A 25,135-nucleotide genomic window follows, 5' to 3' on the forward strand; every position below is an offset into this window, starting at 1 on the left:
ATAAACAACTTATCTTAAAAACCTATAATTGGTAAATAATCAATTTCTTTACTTAATAGTAATCAAATTTTCACTTTGATATGACTGTAGGACAAACATTTTGTAATAGTGATATGATATTTTACTTAATTTTCATAATGTTTTGTGTCTAATCAATGATTTGCATTTATAACTATGATGTTTTTAATTATAGTAGCTCAATTTTAAATAAGAATATATACTCTCTAAACTGCTTAATTATTTTAGGAAGGCAGCCAATTTGGAGCCTCGAATAAAATCATACTATTCTTCAGTCAACATCACCATGTTGTGTTACAAATCACACGAGACAATTACAGAAATAAAAGATCAGCATTTAAAAAATTGTCTTAAAAATTACATATATTGTAAAGTTTATGTGGCAGTGTACATACTAAATCTATTATGTAATAAGAAATGTAAAAAGTCTAGAAAACAATATGAAATGTTAACTTTCGTTGTCATAAAAAATTAAGAAATCTCTTAATATATCACAAGTCAATTCTATAAAATATTCCTAAGATTAACTTCTAACTATGCTAAATGAGTATCTACGATTGCATTAACTAGGCGTTGATAAAATTAAAAAATTGCATCTTAGTGTTCACGAAACGAACTAAAAAAAAGAAAGGTTTGTTTTTTATTACAAAGGAACATGTTTGAGTAATGTCAAGGTGATGTAATATTCAGACATTGTGACATAGTGTCATTAGTACAAAGACAATTTTACACATAGACCAATATATGGTTTTGTGCCCCACAAACATAAATTGCGTAGATTAGTAATTTTTACATAAATCGTAATTTTGACGTTTCCGTAAACACTAAAATGCGAATCACTGAAATCTTGTTGAGAAAGAGACTTGGTTCTGTCTTGGTTGAAGTCTCATGGAATTACTGTCGTCATCATCGCCTAGTGTTGTTTCGTATCCGCGGTTCACCATTCCTCCATTAGGTTCACCAAAGACATCTTTCACCGATATATTGGCAGTGGATGTTCGATGCCGTGGGGCGATGCCATGGTTGTTGTTAAGCTGCAAGTAGTAAAAGACAATAACATCAAACCATGGGACTATGGATTGATATAAAAAAAAAACTTTTACAGCAGACTCTACGATAGAAATTATCAACTAATTTATTAAATAGTTGATACTTCAACTTTTTTAGTATTATTTTTATGTAAGTCGGCGATATGGTGGACAGAAAAATTTATTATCCATCGTCATATTCATGTTTATTTTAATATTTATGAAATAAGTCAATTTAGAGAATTTTCTTGACATTAGATATTGATGATAGATATTGAGGTTTAGCAATTAAACAAAAAGTCAAGCAATTTTTGCATTTTTTTCCATGCATGGTTCTTTCTTTACAAAACTGCTTTTTTTATCCATGTTGACTAGTCCATGCTCAGATATGGATCTACATCTTATTGATTTAATAAATTTTTTTAAAAATTAAAAAAAAATAACTGAATTAAAAGTCTTACTATTCCTGTAACTCCATATTCATTATTAGCGCCTAGTGTTTGCATCTGCGATTTCCTTCGCTCAGCCATCACAGAATTTCTTCTTGTTTCCAACGCTTTCAAAGTCTCTCTGCGTAAAGTCATCTTTCGATTCAAAACTGGAGTGCCTGAAAATGAGTTTAAGACTATATTTTAAATCCTAACAACATCACCTAACGCATATGTGTTCTAACGAGCACGTTTTTTGTAACACGTATCAAGTATGTTTGTACCTGGACCATCATTTGCGTTCATATTAAAGAAACGCTTCTTGAACGCAACGTCTAAAGTGCCGATGTTCCTCTTCTTCTGTCTCGCTTTTTCCAAATTATGGATGGTCTTGCGTCTACCAACGTTTTGTGGACCCGACCCAGAGTCGTTATCGTATTCGTCGTCCAACCCGTTAAGTTTTTGCAAATCTTTTACTATTGCTATTGCATTCTTATCGAGAAGCGCATCTTGCGACAAATCGTCAGCCTGAAACACGACACCGGAGTTAACTTAATTAATCACAAGGACACCTCTATATATATCTATATATATAGAGTATATCTAGAGTAGGTAATAACTTGTATAATATAGTAAATGTACCTTCTTAGTGCAGAACCAATTAAGTTCTGTTGAAGCTAATATATGTGAAATAGTTCCAAATCTATGGAACAACATAGCCGAAAATTGGATTACGAGAATAAGAGCAAAGAAGAACACGAAGACTAAACCAATTGGTTCCAGTTGTAAATATTCCTTTGATATAAGCACCTGGAACATACAAAATTGTTAAAATATGGAAGACATACAATTATGGCGGAAAGCAATACAACTCAAGCGAATAATAGCCACACCCATACCATAAAAAAAACGTTCACAATTACAAACATACCACGTGTGCGACATTCATGTATCACAGGAAAAATTGTGCCTTATAAAATAAAATTTTAATTAATTAGCAGAAGTTGGGAAACATTGGTTACAGAAAGATTTTGTAACGAAATTGGTAATTGTTAAACAAATCACCACTAGGGTGGGATTAAGGGTACACAAACAAATAACACTTATTTGTTAAAACAAAAAAAATAAATTTAATTGAAGATCCACCACCATAGAGAACAGATCACAGGTGACATTAGGGAAGTGCAATTAATAAGGTTGCGTCATGTGGTCTAATAGATCAGAAATATCATATAATCGATTCTGATACTTTGAAGAGTGAATCTAATACTGGAACATATGCTTTGGGGTTTTAGGGTTGTGTGGAATTAGGTGACACCAAATTGTTTAATAGACGGTGTAGAAGATAACGGGATCTTCATGCTGGTGTGCCATCCCGAAAGAGACCGGTTAGAAGAAGGACGTTATTGTGTAGACACACAAACTGAACAATTTGGCTATACCTCGCCTGTATCCTCGATGTATGTAATGTTTGTCTTTACTCCCAAAGGCCAAATCACGTGGAGTTGATCTTTGTTGAGTTGTAATAAGAATACTATCAATATAAATAAAGCATTGAACATGGCAAACGCAAAAACTGATTTATTGCGAAGCTCTAATAAGTCACGTGCAATTCGAGCCTGTAAAATTACATAAGAAAGCATTAATGGAATCAACCTTCAACTGTGAGAGAGGTTCGGGTAACGTCGATTGAGAGACGACTCAGTTGATTCACGATTGATTCAGTTGTTTTAATTCGCGTAGCGGTCCCCAGTCATAGTTGAAGGCCGATTGCTGTACATCCGCATTCTGTCACGTTACCTCTTGCGTGGCCTCATCATATGTAATATTAGTTTTAACTCCAAGGGGCCATTTAAAGTGAAGGTTGTCCTTGTTTAATTGTAGCAAAAATACAATAAGGACAAAAAGAGCATTGACCATAAAGAAATTAAACACAGATGTGTCTCTCAACTCTTTCAGATCCTTGGTAATACGAGCCTAAAATTTTTGGAAGAAGATTTTTTAAATACTTAGAACTTAATATCTGGAGTAAAGCTTCACCATCTCGGTTAAGGTTCGTGAGAATTTTATCAATCAAAATACGTAAACAAATACGGTTATGGAATGATCAGTGAAGTAAAGAACATTTTATTTATTAAAATTTTAGTGTGTTTGACTTTATAATAATTTTAACTGTTTTGATATTTTTTTGCAAATTGCCTACTCCTTCCAAGTTCCTTCGCTAATTACCTGCTCCTCCTTGTTTGCATCAATAGGATACAAATATTTATCGATCAAATCTTTGAAGAACCCTAATTCAGACTGGCTTAAAAAGTCAACTTCTCCTTTCTTCAAATCTGGGTCCTCTATCCAGTATGGATTGATTAAATCGTCTCTCTTTTCCTGGAATGAAGTTTAATTAGTTCCTAATCACTAAATAAAACCTAATCTGCATCGCTCTCCATTGTTTAGTCTTTTGCCAAAAAATATATAGGTACTTACTCTTGGCACTGTCGACATGGTATCGGTTTCGGAATCCGAATCATGTTCATCCTCTTCCCTTTCTGATACAGTCACCAATCCGTCACCATTAGTGCTCCCTCTCAAACCCACTGAAAGCTTTCTGCTTCTGGTTTGACCGTGTGGATCAATCACCCTGCAAAATAATAAACGTTACATATGTATTATTTATTTGTTTGATTAAGGCTTTATAATTATGGTCCAAAAGCAGCAAAAATATATTTTTTTTAATCATTTTAGCTGTAGTATCTATCAGTGATCTTCAAGTTCAGTGGGATGTAACAGACTTTTGAGTTTTCTCATGATTGCTAATGATCAACGGAGCCGCTGTTTTGTTTGTTGAAAAAATTGTCAGTAATCAGTCGGCCTTTTTACATACACACAACTTTTAAATGAACTACCGAGCTTACTCCCAACCTAAGAAACTTTAATATTGTCAAGTGTGACCGCAACATAAAATCTTAAATTAAATGCTTACCTCTCGACGTTCTCAATCTTTTTCTCCAATTTTTCAAGTGTAGAGGCAATATGAAGGAGTTGCACCTTTTCTTCGTTCCCTTTAGGATGTGTGCAAAGTAAACATTTAAACAATCCCGCAAAAGAAAATTCAATAGAACCTTCTTCTTCGTTACTATTTACTCCTTGAAGGAATCCAAGTAGTGATTTCTGTCTCGCGTTCTTCTTTGCTTCTTCTGCTGCTTTCTTTTCTGCTTCTATTTCCTAAATAATCAATTTATAGTATGAATTGCTTGCCAAATGTGTAGGTACTAAGTAATAGGATCGCATTAAATTTATTATTCTGGGTTTTTAATGAGTTATATTATTATTTTACACTGATTTATTATCTGATGTCGATCAAAGGAATGTATATACAACTTATTCACTACAATACTATATAATAGATAGCCTCAAACCTTATGTTTAATAATATGAAATAAATAAATCATTACACATAACCTTACTTAACTTATAAATTATAAATATTTAATAACAATTACCTTTTTGGTTTTCTTCTGTTGAATTTCACGAGTACCCCACGATACGTTGTTCAGATTGATAATAGAGTACAAAATTAAAAGCAAGTACATAGAGGGGATAGATAACAGATATATAATGCCCGGTACAACACACCAAAACTCTTGAGGATGCAAACAAGCGGCGATAAAGAAGGAACCTGATAGGGATATAAGGAAAATGGCAGATGGTGAACCGATGCCGTCCTCGCCTAATTGAAGTGCCGTACCGACGATGACAGCCATCATTATCATAGCATAGCCAGTGGATAAAATTTGCGCGACCAGCAACTGAAATGTATTTGTGTATGTTTAAGAAAGTACATATATGTCGTCAATATATAAGTTGTCCTGCATTTTCTAGAGTAGGCACAGATAGCCTCAAACCTAATGTTTAATAATTCGAACATAATTCTTACCGTTACTCGTGTCAGAGACAAAGAAATTTAATTATACCTTCTCTCAATTCCTCTGTTTTCATATCTACCCAACTACAGCCGTTTCAAAACAGAAATTTGTTTTTTCCGGCCCAAGTTGGCGCTATTATGATATATGACTGTAAAATATCCTTACCTGAATATCTGATTTCATCGTGAAGCAAACAAACATAAATAACAAAATAGGGTACAGGTTGTATTCGAATGAAGTCCAGTTATCAATCCTAAAAGCAGCTACAAAAGCTCCCACCAACATAAGGAATATAGTACCGGGGCCAAGAATCGTTCCACCCATCAACATCATCTAAAAATAAATTGTATGAATTAATTTGTTGTTTTTAAGACTCGCAACTTACAACCTTTCGGAACAACTAATCGCTGGAAATTCCAAGTTATACGGTATATGCGATAAATGCCGTTTAAAAATTAAAACTTGCCAAAGTCACAGTCTACGTTTACAGAGTCTAGCAGAGCCTTGAAACGCAAAAATCTACTTGCTTCCCAGTTAACTTATTTAGCATACCCGCGTATAGAAATCAGTAATATAGAAACTAACTAAATGGATAAGAACTTATTGAAACATCTTATTTACCTGGTATGCAATGTAGGGAGACGAGATGTTATCGTTAATTTTGATCGTGTGTTTGTAATCCAAGAGCAAGTCCATAATATTAGCGATAGTCGAGGGCACCCATCTACGACGTTGGTTGTAGAACTCGCTGAAGCCTTCGGGACAGTGCGTGTACGCATCGGATGCAGCTGAATATTCTACTCGGTATCCTCGTTGTAGTAACAGTGTGCATAACCAACGGTCCTCCCCTGAAATGTCAATCATACATAAATGATTGGTTGTTTTATGGCCGAAGAAGCATTATTACTACGTCTATCTCACCTTCTTAGATTTGCTATCGAGAAAGAAAGAACCGAAATTTACCTTGATCGTACTGTACGTAATGCCGGGCTTCATTAGCCTTTAATGTATACTTCTTCATAACGTTGTCGTCCATCAAAGCCTTTCCTCTGAACAGCGAGAAGCATCCCGGACTACAAAGTACGCAGCCAATCATGTGTTCCGTAGCCTTTTGCATCCAATGACCAATAGCGTACTCGAATAGCTGATACCACACCATCGGACCTATAAAATTTGATACATAGAAGTCTACACTAGACCAAAGGCCTGGCTTAGTACATATTTGATACAAATTATTATTCAATTTAAGAACTACAGAAATTTTAAACAAGATAAATTCAACCTTGTGAAAAATTTAGGAAATATGAGAATTTCAAACTTGTGCCACTTACGATAGGAAAACGAATCACACATCAATTTAAAAATTAACAGCAATAAAGAGAAGTGTTAATTTGTTATGCGATAATCGTGACCCTTTAACAAACAGTTACTTTAAAATTTCCTGTTTCTATGACTTATAAATTTTTTACAAAAATTTAAGATTTACCAGATCCCACTGGATGAATACGACCGCAGGCAGCTCCTAAGTTCTTATTCTTTTTCATTAAATCAACAAGTAAACGGACGGCGTGAGGTTGGAAATCGATGTCTCCGTCGAGAGTTAACAAGTACGTGTTCTCAGCCATAAGTTCTTTACGGTCCACTGATATCGGTAGCTCCATTAGGCGATGTCCCAAAAGATAGTACATGTACATCACCTGTAATATACAATATTTATAAAGAAATGGATACAATGACGCACTGTTTTGCAAGATATATCGTGGCAGAAATAAAATACTAAGTTTTTACTTATTCCAAAAAAATTGGGAAAAAAAGAAAGAATACATAATATTTAAATTATGGTTTGTGCCAAATGGAATAACATTGCTCAGCATTGCATAGTTACATATCTACGATATATAAATGATTATACAATTATTATTAGCAACTGGAAATAGATAGCGAACCTGCGACCAACGTTTTTTGTGACGAATCTTCGACTTGTCCTTCAAGTGGCATATCATTTTAGTCTTTCCTGGCAACACCCAAGTTAGTCTTCCTCCATACGGCGCAGGGTACTTCTTTGGCGGTCGGACACGAATTATCGTCTGATGCACTTCTGAAGCCGCTTCATCAATGGTCTCCACGAGTAGTTTCACGAATCTATTGACTTGAGAATCATCGTCGCTGTGGTCTGATATTTCAAAGGCATCGTCCAAATATATATGGGCTGGAATAAAAACTCAATTATTATTTTAAAAAAATAGCTACATTTTGTGTTTTACAACAAAATAGATCCTTCGAACGTCTCAAAAGATTACAAGTGTGTCATTAAAATTACTTACTTTCAAACTCATAATAATCAGGGTCCACAACTCTTAAATACTTCTGGGCAACTCTCCTAGCACACTGATCTTCATCCAGCCTTAGAATTGACTTCAAGAACTCCATCATTTCGTCTCTAGTCTCGTGCCACATAGTTGCGCATGCGTAGATCCTTGTAATAGAGTCAGACGATTTAACAATTCTTGGTGCAGAGCTCGTATTGTCAGTATGCACTGATATTGTTTCGTAGTACTCGTCGCCCTTTTCCTTTTCTATTTCAGCGAGGTCCTGAAATTAAAGAAACTATAACGGTAGGTACGGCAAATAAAAAAGTAATGTGTTTTATCAAATTCAAGATTTGGCTTTTTTTTAATTAAATTGACATTTAATCGTGTATCGTGATCATTTGTTAGGCAAGTAGGTGACCAGCCTGTGCCTGACACACATCGACTTTTTGAGTTCAAGGCATGCCGGTTTCCTCACGATGTTTTCCTTCATAGTACGAGTTATATGCGTACGTTAAGTCCATTTGTCCACAGTCGGGGTTCAAACGACCTCAGACATGAGAGGCACACACTGAAGCCACACCAACGTCAACTGCTAATATTTAGCCTTTCGCGCGCAAAGCAAGTTAAGGTATAATGTAACGTATATAAATAGCAGTTTATTTATTATTACGAGGTACTGTATCTCGTTTTTCACGTCATCGAATTTTGTATTATATATATCTTACATTCACTTTACAAAACTGTTAAAGAATAAAAACATTATACACGCGTAAACAAAAGGTTAAACATAATAAAATCATAGCTACCTCGGTTTTCACATCTTTATGATCATCCCTCTTTCTATTGAGTGCCATACTTTGATCAACGAGCAATCCGCTGTACATAGGTAATATAAACAGTTTCTCAGTGGAAGCTAAACGTTCCGTTTTAGGTGTCCAAATGTGTAACGTTATCCATGTTTGAGAGAGCAACCATAACAGCCACACCCACGCCATCTGTCTAGATATGAAGTCGCTAAGGCTAAAAACTGTAAAAGAAACGTTACAAATATTTGTTGTATTAAACCTTTATATGCACAATACCCAACACTGCCTAGAAAAGTAAAAAGTTTCAAATAAATAAATTTAATCTAAGGACAATACCCATTTTAGTAATAAGTTTTATAGACATTACTATCTTTAAGACAATTTGGAGATTAGATAATAAACTTGGCGCTAAATCGCTCGTTGAAAAGATCAATTTAAATTTCGAACTTCATCGTGTAGTGTGATATTATATTTTTTGCTCGACATGGTGGAGACAGACAAATTAGGCTTAAGACTAAGATCTCAATTCTTGTAATGTCTAGCGTTTTTCTCATGTATGTTTTCTTGCATCAAATAAATATACAATCAAACTTTTAGTACGTGACAAATGACATTTAATTATTGGCGTACCTGGTGGGCTTTCGAAGAACAAGTAATCCGGGATGGTACCATGGAAGAAACATGTATCACCATTCCTTAAGCCACAAGCTGCTATTAATAAATTAACGACTAGCGGAATGACCAAGTTAATAGGAAAGGCATAACTGAATCCTTGAATGAGAATTTTGCAAGCGAATTTCCCAAAAATATACGTGAAATAGGCAGCAAAGACTTGTATTAGAAGGACGTAGAATGCAGACTTGTGTACTGCCGCTACCTCTACAGAATCCCCTGTTAAAGTTGCATTCGCCAAGTCGGGAATTATTGTGCCTCCCAATTGAATTTGGACCTAAAAATAAAAATAAATATTGGCCCTAAAGTAAACAAGTTAATATTAGCATTTAATTGATGCTTTATTTTTGTTTATACACTTTAATATTTGGTAGTAAGTAAAATAAATATTTTAACGATAGTAACAATTGCTTACGTTTATTAACTCTTTTTCTATGTGCTTTCGTTAATAATAATTTACTTGAAAGTTTATTCTCACCTCTTCTACAACAATGTTATGTGGCCCAAAACCTTCATTGAACAATTGGAAAAACATCGCTGGTTCATCACCATCCATCCAAATACACATCATAACGCACAGCATCATAAGAATAATCTTCCAAACAGAGATGAGTCTATAGATATAATAGCGGGACTGATTCAAATTTTCCTTCAGTCTACCCAAACTTTTCATTATACCTGTAACGAAAACATTTACACATTTATTTATGTGACTGTTCAACTTAGAAGATAGCGCTTGACAGGCGCTCTTTTTATAAACACCTTTTCCTTCGCGATTTTGGTGTAATTAATATAATGAAGAGTTAAAGTTCTCTGTCTATTGAATCGATTCAGATACCAAGAGAAGCCATGTTATTTGTGAGTGGCATAGGCCATATAGCCAGTCTGTTAAAAGAAAAATTTAAAGGCTTTTTCGTGGTAGTCGGGGATAAAACGGTCGAACGAAAACGTTTCTTACGATGAAGATGCAGCGGGTCGCTAATAAGATATTTCCTAATGTTGACAAGCGCGCCATTTATAGACTTTATATCTTTCAACTACCTTATTCCGAGAGGTACAGATGTGTAACACAAATTACCAAAAATAATAGACTGGAATGGCATAGATCATTAGTTATCCGTGGTTTGTTTATTTTATATATTAGTCCAAATATATAAAATAAACAGGAAATTATTTCATTTTGAGAAGATAGGTAGCGGCGCAACTGAAAGTTGGAACCAAACAGCAAAGGCGAACGTAAGGGTTATTATGGGTATATTGTCAGGGGAAATATGAAACAGTTTTGTAAATGAATAAGGGATATTTATGAAAAATAAATTATATAACTCCAATATTGCACTGTTTTAAGTAAGGTATTCATCTATTCTATGATCTAGTCATCACAGGGTAACAAAATTACAGAAAAAACGAAGAAGTACTTAATTAAACTAGTGTAATTTCATTGATTTAGTTTTTAAAAATCTTAGATTATATATTAAACAATAACGTAGTATGGAGAAACCGCCTATATAATTTACAATACAATGGTCTTACCAATAGGACTCTGTCGGGTCACGTAATTTTCCCACCATCCAAGAGATATGCATAGAGCTGAGATTGGTATGAGCCATAACACGGGTTTATTCTCAAGAAGCGGCCACACAATGAAGCCAGTAACTTGAGCAACTATAGCCGCCATGTCGACTATAACTTTCACGAATCGTTTCGAGTCTCGCGAGTTCCGAGATAGTAGGCCGAGTATTGCTGGTATTATGCACATACAATTCGTAATCATGGCGCCTTTTACTACGTCTAATTCGGGTAGGATTTTGAATAAGAGTAAAGCCAGACCAATCGTATGTAGTGACTCAGCTATGAACACCTGAAATTAAGTATTTTATTTATTGAGAAATGTGTTACTAAATAGACTAAAAAATTCGGTGGCGCTACAACCTCTTGCGGTCTGGGCCTCAGATGTATGAATCGGTTTCATGATCATTTTTCAATCTAATAGGCAAGTAGGTGATTGGCCTCCAGTGCCTGACACATGCCGTTGACTTTTTGGGTCTAAGACATGTCGGTTTCCTCACGATGTTTTCCTTCAGCGTTCGAGCGAATGTTAAATGCGCACATAGAAAAAAAGGAAATTGGTGTACGGCCGGGGATCGAACGTACGATCTCAGGGATGAGAGTCGCACGTTGAAGCCACCAACACTGTACAAAATAGAGTTAGGTAGTTAATTAAGAGTTGTGCAAGATATTATCTATGTTTTAATAAATATGGATAAATTTAAGCTAAAGTTAAGCTGAGTAGGGTATGGCAAGGTGTAAATTTCACGGTGGGTTTTTGTCGTATCTTCAGGGTTAGACAAAGTGCCTGTCCTTGTAGCAATACAGCTGAAGAGACGGTGTTACATGTTCTGACCGACTGTCCAATGTATGGATACAACAGGTATAACACGGAACAAGCTATGGGAATAGAAGTAACAGGTTAAGAAGCATCTTTCTGGAATTTGCTGTAAATGTCATACAAAAAGTTGCTAAAAGAAATAGGTAGCAGTGTTTAATCATCCGGGTTACCAATACTATTTACGTAAGTTATATAATACCTCCAACGACAACATAGTCGGGGACTTATCTAGAAAATATTAAAAAAAAGGTTTAAATTTGCATATAAAATTTGCGAAAATAATTTACGTATATACTATATATATTGAGCATAGAGAAATTATGTGCTGAGTACAGCAGACATAATTTTTGTTTTTATTGCACTGATTCTTTACCTTATTTTCTGTACTTTTCGATCGATTTTTTTTTGTCTAAAATAATATCTTACACATGTTCATATATACTTACCACAATAAATTGTATGCTTCTTGGCTTCTTTGATGACTTGAAGAAACATATCCTAACAGATCGTATGAAGGTTCCTACTTCGGGTATCGCAAACGCAGCCAGAATCACCCACATCCAGGCCACACGCTCTTCATCTGGTAAACTTACGACAAATTGTTTATCCCTACCTGAAATTGCATAAAACAATACATACAGTAAAAGCTAATGTCAAAAAAATGACTCATACAAAGGATAATAAATTCCAGTGAAATTTGATCACATATTTTTTACTTAAATGTTTAAAAACACTTTCAGATTGTATATCAATAATATTTCAAATGCTAGTTCAATTAGGTAAAATTAAATTAAGTGTGGTATTTTAATTGTTTTCTAAGGACTCTCAATCCCATCTTCAACATCTAAGTTTCTAAGATTTCTACAGTCCGTCGTAATCTTTTGTAAAAATGGCTAAATTAATGATTTTCCAAAATTAAGTAAGAAAGAAATTACATATAAAGTAAAAAAAAATTCACCTCACCAAAGAGGATGTTAGGAAATATTTGAAGAGGCGGGAAGACTTTGACTTTGTTTAGCAATAACAATCTAGTTTTTTCTTTGAAACATTAAGTACTAATTGTCGTTTGTTTAAAGTTACATTTCAGTTTTCTTTCATTTTTTTTGCGTATTAGTTTTCTGTTTCACATATATTTTTTATCTATGTAATCTGTTCTGGCTTTGTATATTGTCTAAGTGTTTTGTTTTATAATATGTATGTTAGCTGTACGATAACTAATAAATAAATTGAATAAAAATACTAATGTGTTTACTTACCTAAATTCCTATTACAATAAGCTAGTCTTCTATCTTTTCTTAACTGGGAAGTCATAAAGAGAATAGTTCCTTTCGCTACAACGCCAGAAGCAAGTACTACAATAAATGTGATTGCATAAGCTAAGATTTTCAGGATTCTGACTGTGAATTCCAAGCATTTTTGACTTTCCATGGACCCACTGTCCTGCTTTGGCGGGAATTCTCTGAAAACGTCCCATCCTTTCGTTTCTTGTACTGTTCTTTGGCTGGAAAACGACAAACAAAAATGTTAGTAAATAGAATTAAAAAGTTTAAAACTACGACTCTGACGTGTCAACATGTAGATATTTGACAAACAGGAGTCATACGTAGTGTCGAGTCTAAATTAGGTTTAGTATCTGATAATTGATGTATTTCTAGAAATATTACACATATTTAACCAACTACGATTCTTAACAATAACATTTTTAGAAAAAAACCATGTCAATTGTTCCTTAAATTTAGGGCTCTCAATGACGTGAACTTATATTTATTAAGTAGCACATATTATTAACCCTTTGACATTCAAGAGATAGAAAAATAAAGATAAAATATGTATTTTTTTGTATCTACTACGAGTGTCCGTCCTCCTTCAAGGCAGCATTTATGAAACCACTTTCTCACGCGTTGAAGGTAAAACGCACTTCCTATATTTCCGGTAGCACGGATTAAGTTTTTGTTCTAGTTAAGGTACTGTTACAATGCACTGGTTTCGAAAGGCTAAGTTGTGACAGACCTTACGTAAGTTATGGGTATCATAACTCAAAACTACACGTTGCAAATATTGCGACAAACAATCACTTGAGGATAGTTTGTTGCAGTGAATTTTATTTGATTGTTCATACATTAATTAGGTTAAGCAATTATTTCAATTCCTGTAACTTCTCACTGAGGTAAACACTTCCCTATATCTGTTTCTTTGATCAGTTTTTAATGCTGATCAACCCTCGGTTCCTACTGACCCAAACCTATAACTGAGGCCCAGAAAGTTTAAGAATTTGTTACCACGCTCGAAAACTACGATGCCACGGAGGTGGTCACAAAATATACAATATGTATACATATTGAAAAACGCTATGGTATAAATTAAAAAAAATATTGATACCATCGAACGTAACGGATACTAAATTAAAAAATCCCTTCCAAATACGTATTTTTTAGGGTCATACATTTTTATGTAGTAATACTATAAACGTATTGAGTGATTGCAAAAATAATTTTATTTATAGAATCAAACAATGTGTAAAAAATTTACTAACTTTTGTATGATTAATATTTATTAACGTACCACGTATGCGCTAATTTCTGTATTGACGTAACATGCTCTAAAACTATAACATAAAAATTGTACTAATTATTCAAGATATATTCTAAAATTAATGTGATATCATATCCAGTGGTCACCCTAAATATTAACACGTCAATCACTTATTTACGCCTTGCCATCGTGCTGAATACGACAGTAGAAAGTTGCCGACGGTATTCATACGTGTACTTAGAACTCTTCCTGTTTTAAAATTTGTTTGATTAATGTTAATTATTGCATCTACATTTTATGTTAAACTTAAAGATAAGGCCTAGTTAACATTCTTTCTTAACTCAACTTTCACGGTACTCTTCTAACCATTGTTAATTAAATTTTAATATGTTGAATCAAGAATAAATAGTATATTTTTGCAACATACCTGTAAATACTACAATAATTACTGTAAATTGAATTATTATTATTATTATACACAGGCTCTTCAAGATCTTGCCTCTCATAGTATACTTTGCGATCGTGTTCACTCATTTTTACATCACGAAACACTTTTTTAAAATTAAATATAGAAAATTAATAACTCATTGTTAGAGGACAGCAAACGGTGATTGGCATAGAAATACTGGCCGCGCGCTTCCATCGCCAAACGAAACGTTGTCATGGCGGACCATTCTTGAATATTAATATGTCATATTTGCTATATAAACCTCATTTTTAACCGTCTTCAAAAAATCATAAGTTTACCATTCGACTTGTATTTTTTTTAAGCAAAGGCATTATCTATAAGAAGTATTATATGTTTACACATATTATATCTTGCGACAATTCATATGAAATTAAAAATATACTAAAAAATTATAAATATATTGAAATTATAATATTTTTTTCGCATCTGTTCGCTGTACACACCGAATAATTGATAGGACATATATGCTTTATTAAAAAATATATAAAATACTTAAATTATTGTATTAATAGTAAATACAAAAAGTCCTTTCCGAAAACCATACATGGATATTTTTAACCCATAGCTTTAACTACCGCTAAGTAATAAAAAAATATCTTAGTGTTAGAGAAAGAAGCACAATTTCTTCGTTCTGCGGCAGTGGGCAGGTGAAATTATATCGCTGTTAATTATAAATACGGACACCAGATCCATAGATTACAAAGTAAAATGAAAGTGTTCTATTTATCAACCAATTATGATTAAGACAAAGTATCAATCTAAGAAAGTTACTGATATTATTTTAGATATTTTAAAATGTGGTTAAAGAAATAACTAAGTATGTCAACTTAGAATTTTTTGCGGTGAGGTATTAAATAATCCAGCATTTCTAAAAGCAGTGTAGGGCTAGGCCTAGTGCTACTGCTGCTAAGACTAGTCTTCAGCCAGCGACTCTTATCTCTGTGCTCGTTAGTTCGATTCCCGCCTGACTTAATGGATTTATATGTTCGCATTTAACACTCGCACGGTGCAGGAAAACGTCGTGAGAATACGTACTTGTCTTAGACCCAAAAACTCGACAGCATGTGTCAGCGACAGAACGCTGATCACATACTTTTGCCAATTAGAAAAACAAATGATCATGAAACAGATACAGTAATCTGAGCTGAATGTTTTTTGGTATATTTATCATTAAAAATTGCAATTAGATCCTATCCCGTAACTTTTATATCAATTCCGATTTCCATATCAAGTTTCCTTTCCACATAATTCCAACTGTGTATTAGCAAAGCTACCTTTAAAAAGATTTTTGTTACAAATAATTTTAAAGATTAAATTGGAGAACAAAAAGTTTATCTTTCTTTTTCTGTTTTTTATATATGACAGAGCGACTGGTATTATATATTTTTATACAATAAATGAATAACAATATTATTACCATTATTATGCGAAGGGTTTCACCCAAATTATTAGTCATTTTAAATATCAAAATTGCTTTATATGACCTCGTAACATTCACGATCTAGACACAGAATTGTCTGCAACGAATGCCTTAGCGAACAAAGGATTTTCAATGTCGTTTGGTGCAAAATTTAGACCCTACCCAACTTTAGACTCGTTTATTATGATATCTACTTATTAATAAAAATTCTGTTGCACTGGGTAGGGATCAGCTTTACGTGCATGCACACACACACACGTTGTTGATATTTAGATTATTGGGATTTATGTGATTGGGTGGGTTGGTAAGATTCAGCGAACACAGACTTACCAAATAAATTGTTAGTGCTAAGTTAAGATTCTGAATCTTACACTAAGACAACAATTTGAGGTGAATTGAAATAAAACCAGCACCCTTACTCTCAATATCGGCTTTAAAAGTCTGAAGGAGCCAGTAATAAGTAAATAAGTCTGGCCCCTAATCATATTTTAAAAAAATTGAAAAAAATGTATCCGGGTTTCCAAAAAAACCAAGTATAGAAGTTCTTTAAGCACATACCTAACACTATTTATGAAATTTATAGTATCGTTAACAAACGGTGATATGAATATGACGTGATTTTTATTTTTGAATAGTCGTGTGGTTTTAAAACGACCTTACAACAGCTTCGTCATATTTTTTTGCAATAATTTAGTAGTAACGGGTTTTATTATTTGTAACTAAAACATTTTAAATTAAATGCGTGACGATTAAAGGTTTTCCTAACTATAAAGTCAATTTTAACTAACAATCCAGCAGATATGATGCTTACTTAATTTTTTACAATAAAGTTATTAAACTAAAATAATGTCCAATCATTACTGTTCTATAATGTTTACGACACTATGTTCGCGTGTCCTGAAAAGTAACTTTCTTATATATATAATTATTATTGTGTAAATATATATTTGAAAACTCTAATACATAAACACAGGAATAACAAAAAGACAAGTTCAAAATTGGTTTACGATCTGAGATGGTCACATATATCCACGTAGGCATAAAATAGGAAAACATTTTTTACTTTTGAGGGTTAATTTTAGTTAGCTGCATGTTAATTTTAGTGTGTTCTTAGTATTTGGTAAAATAAGACATTGTTGTCGATAATTTAGTATGCAAAGAGGCATCTTATTGAAATAGTCACGGCCAATGACCGAGTAATATTTTTTTAAGCTATAAACCAGTACAAACTCATAAATTGTGTAGAATTATTAACTAATAGAGTAATTAATGCGACAAGTGGTAATTGCCACGTGAAGAAATCATCATTACAATACGACAATTATAGACTAACTAAGTAAAGTGTTGTTATTAAATCCTAGTCATTTTTCTTATATTATTTTTGTTTATTTTAGGATATAAGAAATTATTGAACCATTACATAAAACATACTGTTAACCAAATGAAAATTTACCATAAATTTAATATCATGCTATGAATGACCATAGACAAAACACCATTTGAGACTATAGAATAAAAATTGGTGACACAAATTTTAAATTTAGAACAATTTGAAATAACATATGGATTTGTATTACACTTAGTATTTCTATTCTACGATTTTTATGTTGTTTTATTATTTAAGGTTATTGATAAAAGTCAATGTTACATTGAGACAAAACCCGTTGTTTTTAAATACATATTCTAAACACGTCTGACCCGGTACTCAGTCGGTCTGCTCACAGTTTTGTTGTTTTGTAGCCAACTTTTTAGATACAGCTAAACAGCTTTATTTATTTTGAATTACTCTATTTATAGTTATTAAGCATATGCAGTCATTTGTTAAATGTACTTAGGTTTTTGAACTGTAACTTTAATGTCGCAACCTTGGAAAATCACGGTTCAAAAACCGATCATTCAAGTCGGGATCGCTATTGGGAGTTACAGAATACCGTAGCTGATACATCTATGAAACAGATAAATCGGTATGGAATGGTTATGTATAAGTAAACGCAGCTCAAGATGAAACAATCTGCATCATACATTGTTAAAGTTGCTATATTTAGTCTAATAGAAAATCAGCCGTAAGGCCATCATATTACATGTATTAGTATAACTAGTGCAGAAATAGCATTTTACTTCAACGGTCTTCGCAATAAGGAAATAAGTGGGGCGCAAAAATGTAGCGCACTGATCGAAAGTTGTGTCGTCAGAGTTGACAACCTTGGCATTTGAGCGGGTTCCGGCCGCTCTGACCACTAGCTTGAGCTAAGAATATTATTAGTGCATAGCATATCTATCTATATATATAAAAATGAATGGCAAAATACATTGCTAAGCGCAAAACTTGACCTGTTCGCGTCCTGGCTGTACCAATTCGAGTAATTATTTTTAATTACTTTCTTGAACTCTGAGGAAAGCACAGAAATTAAAAACAAATGAAAAATATAGTTTTATTTAGTACTTAGGTTATTATTCCGGAAAAACAGTTTCTATGGGGTAGCAAAGTTTCCATGTCTTGGTAGGTACTAAAAAGTAGTGTGATTAAAAAAATCATAAAGGCGAAACAAAGTTCACGGGGGCAGCTAGTAATAGATAAAATCAAACTGTCAGGCAATAGTTCGAGAGCAAGTCTTTGTAAAAAAGAACCTTTGTTGGAATATTTTACAGCTGATATTCAAGTAAATAAAAATCATTCAATAAACCTATTAGTTTTCTTTTATTCAGTAGGGCTTTGCTAAATACCTAATGAATAAAGTGCAATTTTATTTACTCCCGCGTTGAGATTGAGTTCTGTATGAATCATTAAGGCGAAGAAGTTTATATATGTGAAAGAACTTTATGAAAAGCAATATAATGACGCAACCCGGATACGAATAAAATATTAATCCCGATATAGATATTTGCACATATGTCTGAAACTTGATCAATGCCATTTAACCAATTACTATAAGCTGGAGCCATGATACTTTTTTTAATTACCATGCTTTAAAAAGAATAATCCAATTGGCCTTTAATCATCTGCAATGCACCTAAAAGTGTATTTTTATATAGCTTTAGAAGTTAAATTATCCTTGAGTTATCAAAGTTTAATAAATATAAAGGAGTCCTGTATACTACATATATCGATCGTTATAACCAAAATTTGTTTAATTTGCACGTGTTTCATGTTGTTTTTAAATAAATTAAAACCTAAATGATTAACCTTCAAGAAATACCAACTGGTTTGTCAATGAAAACATGGGATATTCTGCGGTTTATCTATTAATTGTTGCGGTGAATCACATAAAAAATGGCATTTCTAAGCAGATTCTATATGTGTGTTGTCATAGTTATGCGTGTGATTGAGATGATATCATTGTAGGCTTTACGCAACGAAGAGAGTATCATATTCTATTAGAGAAATAGCCAAGGTAGGTAGGTCTTGTATGCGAAACAATATGGCGATTTTAGAAATTTTGTGTTTCTATGTAAACATTATATTTACTCTGTAAATTGTTCGTATGAAAGGATCTGTAGAGACATAACTTTCAATAAACCATAGTAACAATGTAATACATCTAACAATAAATGGTTTTAATAAAGAAGCAACTAAAGTAAGAAAATGAAGTTCTGTTACTTTGTGAGTAATTTCTTAGTCTAATTATGTAAACATTTACGCCATATGCATAAGTGTATTCCAACTCGAGGTAACATAGAGGAGTAGCCAAGGAGCACCAATTTAAATAAATCAAGTACTTAACAACGAAACCATAGAGATTAGAAACCTAATTGGCAAATGGCATACCTTCCTCCATATGTGTCATTATTTAGCGGTGATAGTTCGTCGTCAGAATTGTCGCTCTGCTCCTCCCTCCGCGCCTTCCCGCCGGAGGTAGCCATTTTGGATCTGAAATTTATTATGATTAAATATTATTATTAAATTTCTGCCAAAAGTATCTAAATTATGAGTTACTGTCGTGTTTTAAACGCTAAATTGTTTTTGATAGCCTGAGATCAAACAAAATGATAAAAAAATAAAGTATTTTCTACTACTTCATAAAAAAATCTTATGTGTTAAGCAATTTTAATTGCTCTAATTACAAATTGTATTTATTTTTATATATTTGCGATGAATCTATTGTTTCTTCTTAAATAAATAAAAATCCAACAGCGGATTAACCAAACAAACTCTTATGTTATTTAATATTAAAATAGTATAAATTTATACGTAAACATAGGTTTATGCATACATTTTATCAAATGCATAAACATATTATATAGATACGTTTATGCATTTGCTTATAAATCTATATAATTTTACAACATCAATTGGTAGACGAAACATATCACGACCTAATGCGTGATCGACCGGTTTTTCAATGACTTCGGCAACATTTGCCGATATTTTACGATTTTCCAATGATTTATGTTATTACTAAGATAAAATATAAACGAGATTTTATACTAAAACACTAGCTAGATAAAACACGTGACTTACCCGCTTTGAATAAAGGTTAATTATCTTATTTAGATTTTAAAATGGGGTCGACAACCAAAATGTGTTCAGCAATTTTTAAGTTTGAAGGATTTTAATGCCAGTTAGTTTTTAATAATGCCTTTTATAGGTACTATGTATAATGTCACAAGAGTCTGTATTATATTAATTGAAATTCAATTAATAAAATATTGTCAATTCAATTATTGAAGCAATTGGTCCAATGAATTAATTTTTAATTACATACTTTATATTATAGCTTTGTACAATAAACATTCTATAAAATATTTTATTTACAATGCAACAGCCATGGCGTGAATCATATCCCACTTTAAGATAGCGCATAACTTAAAGGTCGATAATCCCTTGCAAATGGTATTTATAATAAATATATTTTTCATTTTTAAAGGATATATACTCTTTATGATGAATAATTCACCTTATTCGATACTGGAATCAAAAACGCAGATAAAAAACTTGAGTTAGGTATATTTAGCTCCAAGAAATCTACATAGTGAAGTTTATGCAGAAAAGCGTTCTACAAAAAGAGGAGTCGAAAAGGCGGATAGTTTTTTACTTCAGATTCATAATATGCCAACTGTTTCCGCAATAACCAGTGTAAAAATAAAAGTCTAAAAAGAATACGTATGCCCTTAAACGTTTCTATCAGTTTTATTGTTCTTTTTATTAGCGTCCAGGCCGACAGACCGAAGGTCAGCGACTTCCTCGCGTAATGGACAAAGAGTATATGCGGGTTCAAAACTTAAATGCGATTAAGAATAAATCCTTTATTCTAGCTAGGATAAGAAACTCTTCATATTTTTTTTAGATTCAGGGACCGGCGAAAAAGTTATATATATCCTTTTTTACATTTTCAATATCTATGTGTCTATGGGCTGCGAAGACTGCACTTTTTGGTCGTCCCGCAAGCTCGTTTGCCCCCCTATTATATAAAAAAAAATTATTTACTTAATATGCATCAGAGTAACGGAGGTACCCACTACTAGTCGTTATTTCAAAGATTTATCGAATAATAATAGAACACTATTTTGACCGGATTGAAGTTATGTATTATTATAAATTTAAAATTATGTCAAATAGTTGTAAATTTATAATAATACATAACTTCAATCCGGTCAAAATAGTGTTTTATTAAATGAATAAAAGTTATGTCAATCAAAGACAATACTATGAATAATAATAGTATTACATTAAAATCCTTCTTTTCGAGTCTTGTGTATATTACACATGCGTGGATCAAAGCTTACACCAAAATACCAGATTATGTACGGTTTACTTTCACTATTGACGGCCAGTGCCCCCCACTGCCTGACTCATGGCGCAACCTCACGCCTTACCTTACTTATTCTTTTTACAAGTTAATTTCGTGGATTTCTTAGATAAAAATGATAATTTTAATTAAACATAAATATGGTGTAATCGTTATAATAATATGAATTTTATTACAAAATGGCGCTATTCGTATGTTAGTTTAGGAGATAATTCTCATATGAATAATTAAATTAAAAGGTTGCATAAACTTAGTTTGAATGTATACTAAATATCCAATGCTTATTACTTTGTACTTAGATATTTAAAAATTTTGAACTTTATAACCGCGTACGTGGATTTAGGTACAGCTTAAAGCGTAGGTCTTGCGCTTGATTTTCGGTGAAACAACAATGGCGGTACTTGACTATTTGCTAATTATGAATCAGTCGCAGAACCCCACATGAAATTTTACCAATGTAAATAGTTCAACAAATCAATGATTCGGTATTGTATTGATATGATACACTCAATAATAAAACATTGACAAACTGTAACCTCCTTATGGTTGAATGCCTCTCAAGGTACATGAGACATTGCGTGACAGGTTATATTGCATATCCATGTAACATTTATAACGTAATGTTAATATATTAGGTTTAAACACAATTTACAGTTATGGACATCACAATTAATCGTTTTTTACTACTGAAAGTTAACGCTTAGAATTTTGATACATTTTATACGGTGTATTGTATTACAAATGATATTATGTATGCAGGTATTACAGGTATTACAAAACTCGCGCGAGCTATTGCAAGCGCGTTGAATTCTTTTATACAGGGTAAAGTTTTGGTGCAATGTATAACAAACACTAGAGACTATAAAGCAGGAGAAAGAGGTTACAACTATTTTATAACAAATAAAATTGGTTCTTCAAGAGCCTTTTGAGGTAGCTCTATAGTTTTGCAATTATATTTTTCGTAAATACATATTACTTGTACTTGATGATACTTGTATATTCTGTTACAACAGAACTAAAAGAAAAATGTAAACAATAATAAATTATTACTATAGCTTTCTACGTCCAATTAGTTAACAGTATATTTGTAAGGGATAAAATTAACTTACTAATCACGACAGTATCGCAATGCCGCGATGAAATGCTGCCAAACTTTTTAAATTCATTTTAGTTTTCTATTTATCAATTTTTAATTAATATTATTATTGCTATCTAGGTTAAGAATATGAATAAACATTAACTTAGGACTAAGTATTTATATTAAGTGTATATTAAAAATATATGATTTTGCAATTTGTACTCGGCAATTCGAGTTAATTTGATTATCGTTTCAGTTACACGCGAGCCTGCAATATCCTGAATGTGCGTTTATTCGTTTGTATGAATATTACGAAACAACTTGATTTTAATATCACAGCGTAGCCATGACCATTATTTTCTGATTTCACTTAGCTATAGTAATTAAGTGAAAATAATAGTTACTACAAACTTCGATAATTATAAAGTCAAACGTCGTTTCTATGTAATAACAACATTTAAGGTAAATTTTCACAGCTACTAAAACTATATATTCTCTGCTTAATTTTTAAAAAAAGTTATTAAAATCGATAAAGGAAGATGCATATCTCAACATATGCCACGCGTATTTTCCACGTCGATGATGTTTCAAATTATCACGTATTTATATTACTACTACCTAAGTAGGTATACTATCGTTCAGTCCCGGCTTTGCTGGATATTTATTTTATTAAATATAATACTTACACATACTTTGCTCTAGTGTCTAAAGTGTCCGCAGTGTATACGATATAGGAATTTTTTCCCACTTTGGTTTTCGTCCAAGTTTCATACGCATCATTAACTTTATGAAAATATTCTATAGGCTATGTACATAAGTGATAATGTAAGATTCTAATGGTGAATGAATTTTCACATCATTATGTTTTTCTAATATGCGATTCATCGTTTGACCTTATTGAAACGAATGAATATTTAAAATCTAGGAAGTGTTTTCATTAATATTTATAAGCTGATTTATTACTATAAGAATGCGACATATATCCAAATAAGATTTCTACATTTTCATAATTGGAAAATAGTTTCTCGTTAAAAATCTTAGAAAAGCTTCGGCCGAGTTGTCTCCTGAATTACGCGTCTATAAATTACAATCATCCATTTTTTAAATAGTTTATAGTTATTTAAATGTACTCTTAAATCCTAAATTAAACTGGAATTCACTAATGCGTAGGATAGCAATTAAAATTACGAAACGATTACAGCTAATGCCATAAGCGTAATTAAAAGTTAACTTGTTCTTGGCGAGTAACAGTTGGGTCATAACGCATTGTTTTTTGTTAATTATGTAATAATTATTACGGAAACACTAAATTATTCAAACTTAGAACGACCCTCGAGACCGGATATATTCGAGGACCAAGCTGCCACGCACAAATTCACAAAGAAGCCAACACGATTTCTTTGACATTAAATGTCACATCTTGAGAAATTTCTCGCTATTACCAAGAAGTTAATTTCTCTTCATATTAGCATTAGTAATTAATACAATTCAATCGATATCTTAAGTACCCAAATCAAATTTAGAATAACGACAAAGATATTATAAAGCTATAACTTATTCATAGATCGTTGATATTTTTTGTAACGATATAAAATATGTACCAGTGATTACGTTTACAAGGTTTCTCGCTCTTACTTATCGACTGAGCAGCCTACATTCACTTTTGTTTGGCATTGCACGATCTGCAATAGTTATATCTAAGTCTTATACAATTTTTATTTGGGAAATTGATATGATCTCAATAAGTTGAATAACAACGACACTTTAGGTACATATCCAGAATATAAATACTTTGCTCTTAATATTGTCATCTACATTTAAAAACCCCACGATTTCGTCAAGTCACGGCTTCGCGCTTTCGAAAACGAATCTTAGTTTTAAAAACTTCTCCGCTCTATGAGAAATTGAAATTCACACTCATTAACGGTTGTTGTAGTTTAAAGCCAATGTATAATAATTTTAAAATCCTAAAGGAATTAATGTATGTATGGATTAGGGCTAGACTTTCTTGACAGCTGATGGTATGAGGCGTTTTGATCAACTTAAAAAAAAATTTTCAACCAGTATTTAAATTATGACGCTTAAACGAAGTACAATGATAGTTTATAAATAACTTACGGTTAGTAGAAGAAAGAGAAATCCGTAATGTGTGTCACTATATAAGGTTCACTCGCGAGAGTCGCATTGTGCGGCTGTGTTGTCGGGTCGCTGCGCGCTTACTGCCTTGCGCCCGCGGTTCACGCGACCTCTCACTTTAGAACTTTACTTTCTGACCAGGTTTTGTCTAACCATTTTTTATCTAAATAAGTACTATAT

The 25,135-nt window shown here is 32.6% G+C and overlaps 1 protein-coding gene across 4 annotated transcripts; it reads right to left on the reverse strand.

Annotated features, from left to right (window-relative positions):
* Nucleotides 1-354: 354 nt before the first annotated feature.
* Nucleotides 355-25,047, reverse strand: LOC125056963 (chitin synthase chs-2). Of its 4 annotated transcripts, none has more exons than XM_047660347.1 (23): nt 24,938-25,047; nt 19,761-19,862; nt 12,830-13,074; nt 12,020-12,186; nt 10,718-11,045; nt 9,663-9,862; nt 9,143-9,461; nt 8,513-8,733; nt 7,719-7,986; nt 7,341-7,603; nt 6,881-7,091; nt 6,358-6,558; nt 6,016-6,242; nt 5,560-5,727; nt 4,972-5,277; nt 4,452-4,693; nt 3,956-4,109; nt 3,704-3,856; nt 2,917-3,093; nt 2,117-2,284; nt 1,759-2,002; nt 1,508-1,653; nt 355-1,052 (listed from the first exon to the last, which is right to left on the reverse strand). In XM_047660347.1, exons 2-23 carry the CDS (start codon nt 19,853-19,855, stop codon nt 855-857), a joined length of 4,701 nt encoding a protein of 1,566 aa, XP_047516303.1. In that variant the 5' UTR covers nt 19,856-19,862; nt 24,938-25,047; the 3' UTR covers nt 355-854. The 4 variants fall into 4 exon arrangements, with proteins under 4 accessions (XP_047516303.1, XP_047516302.1, XP_047516301.1 ...); XM_047660346.1 differs by lacking the exon at nt 2,917-3,093 and adding an exon at nt 3,275-3,451; XM_047660345.1 differs by lacking the exons at nt 19,761-19,862; nt 24,938-25,047 and adding an exon at nt 14,533-14,663.
* Between the last annotated feature and the right edge of the window lie 88 nt (nt 25,048-25,135).

Source organism: Pieris napi, chromosome 15 (genome assembly GCF_905475465.1).
Source record: "Pieris napi chromosome 15, ilPieNapi1.2, whole genome shotgun sequence".
In the NCBI taxonomy this organism is placed as follows: domain Eukaryota; kingdom Metazoa; phylum Arthropoda; class Insecta; order Lepidoptera; family Pieridae; genus Pieris; species Pieris napi.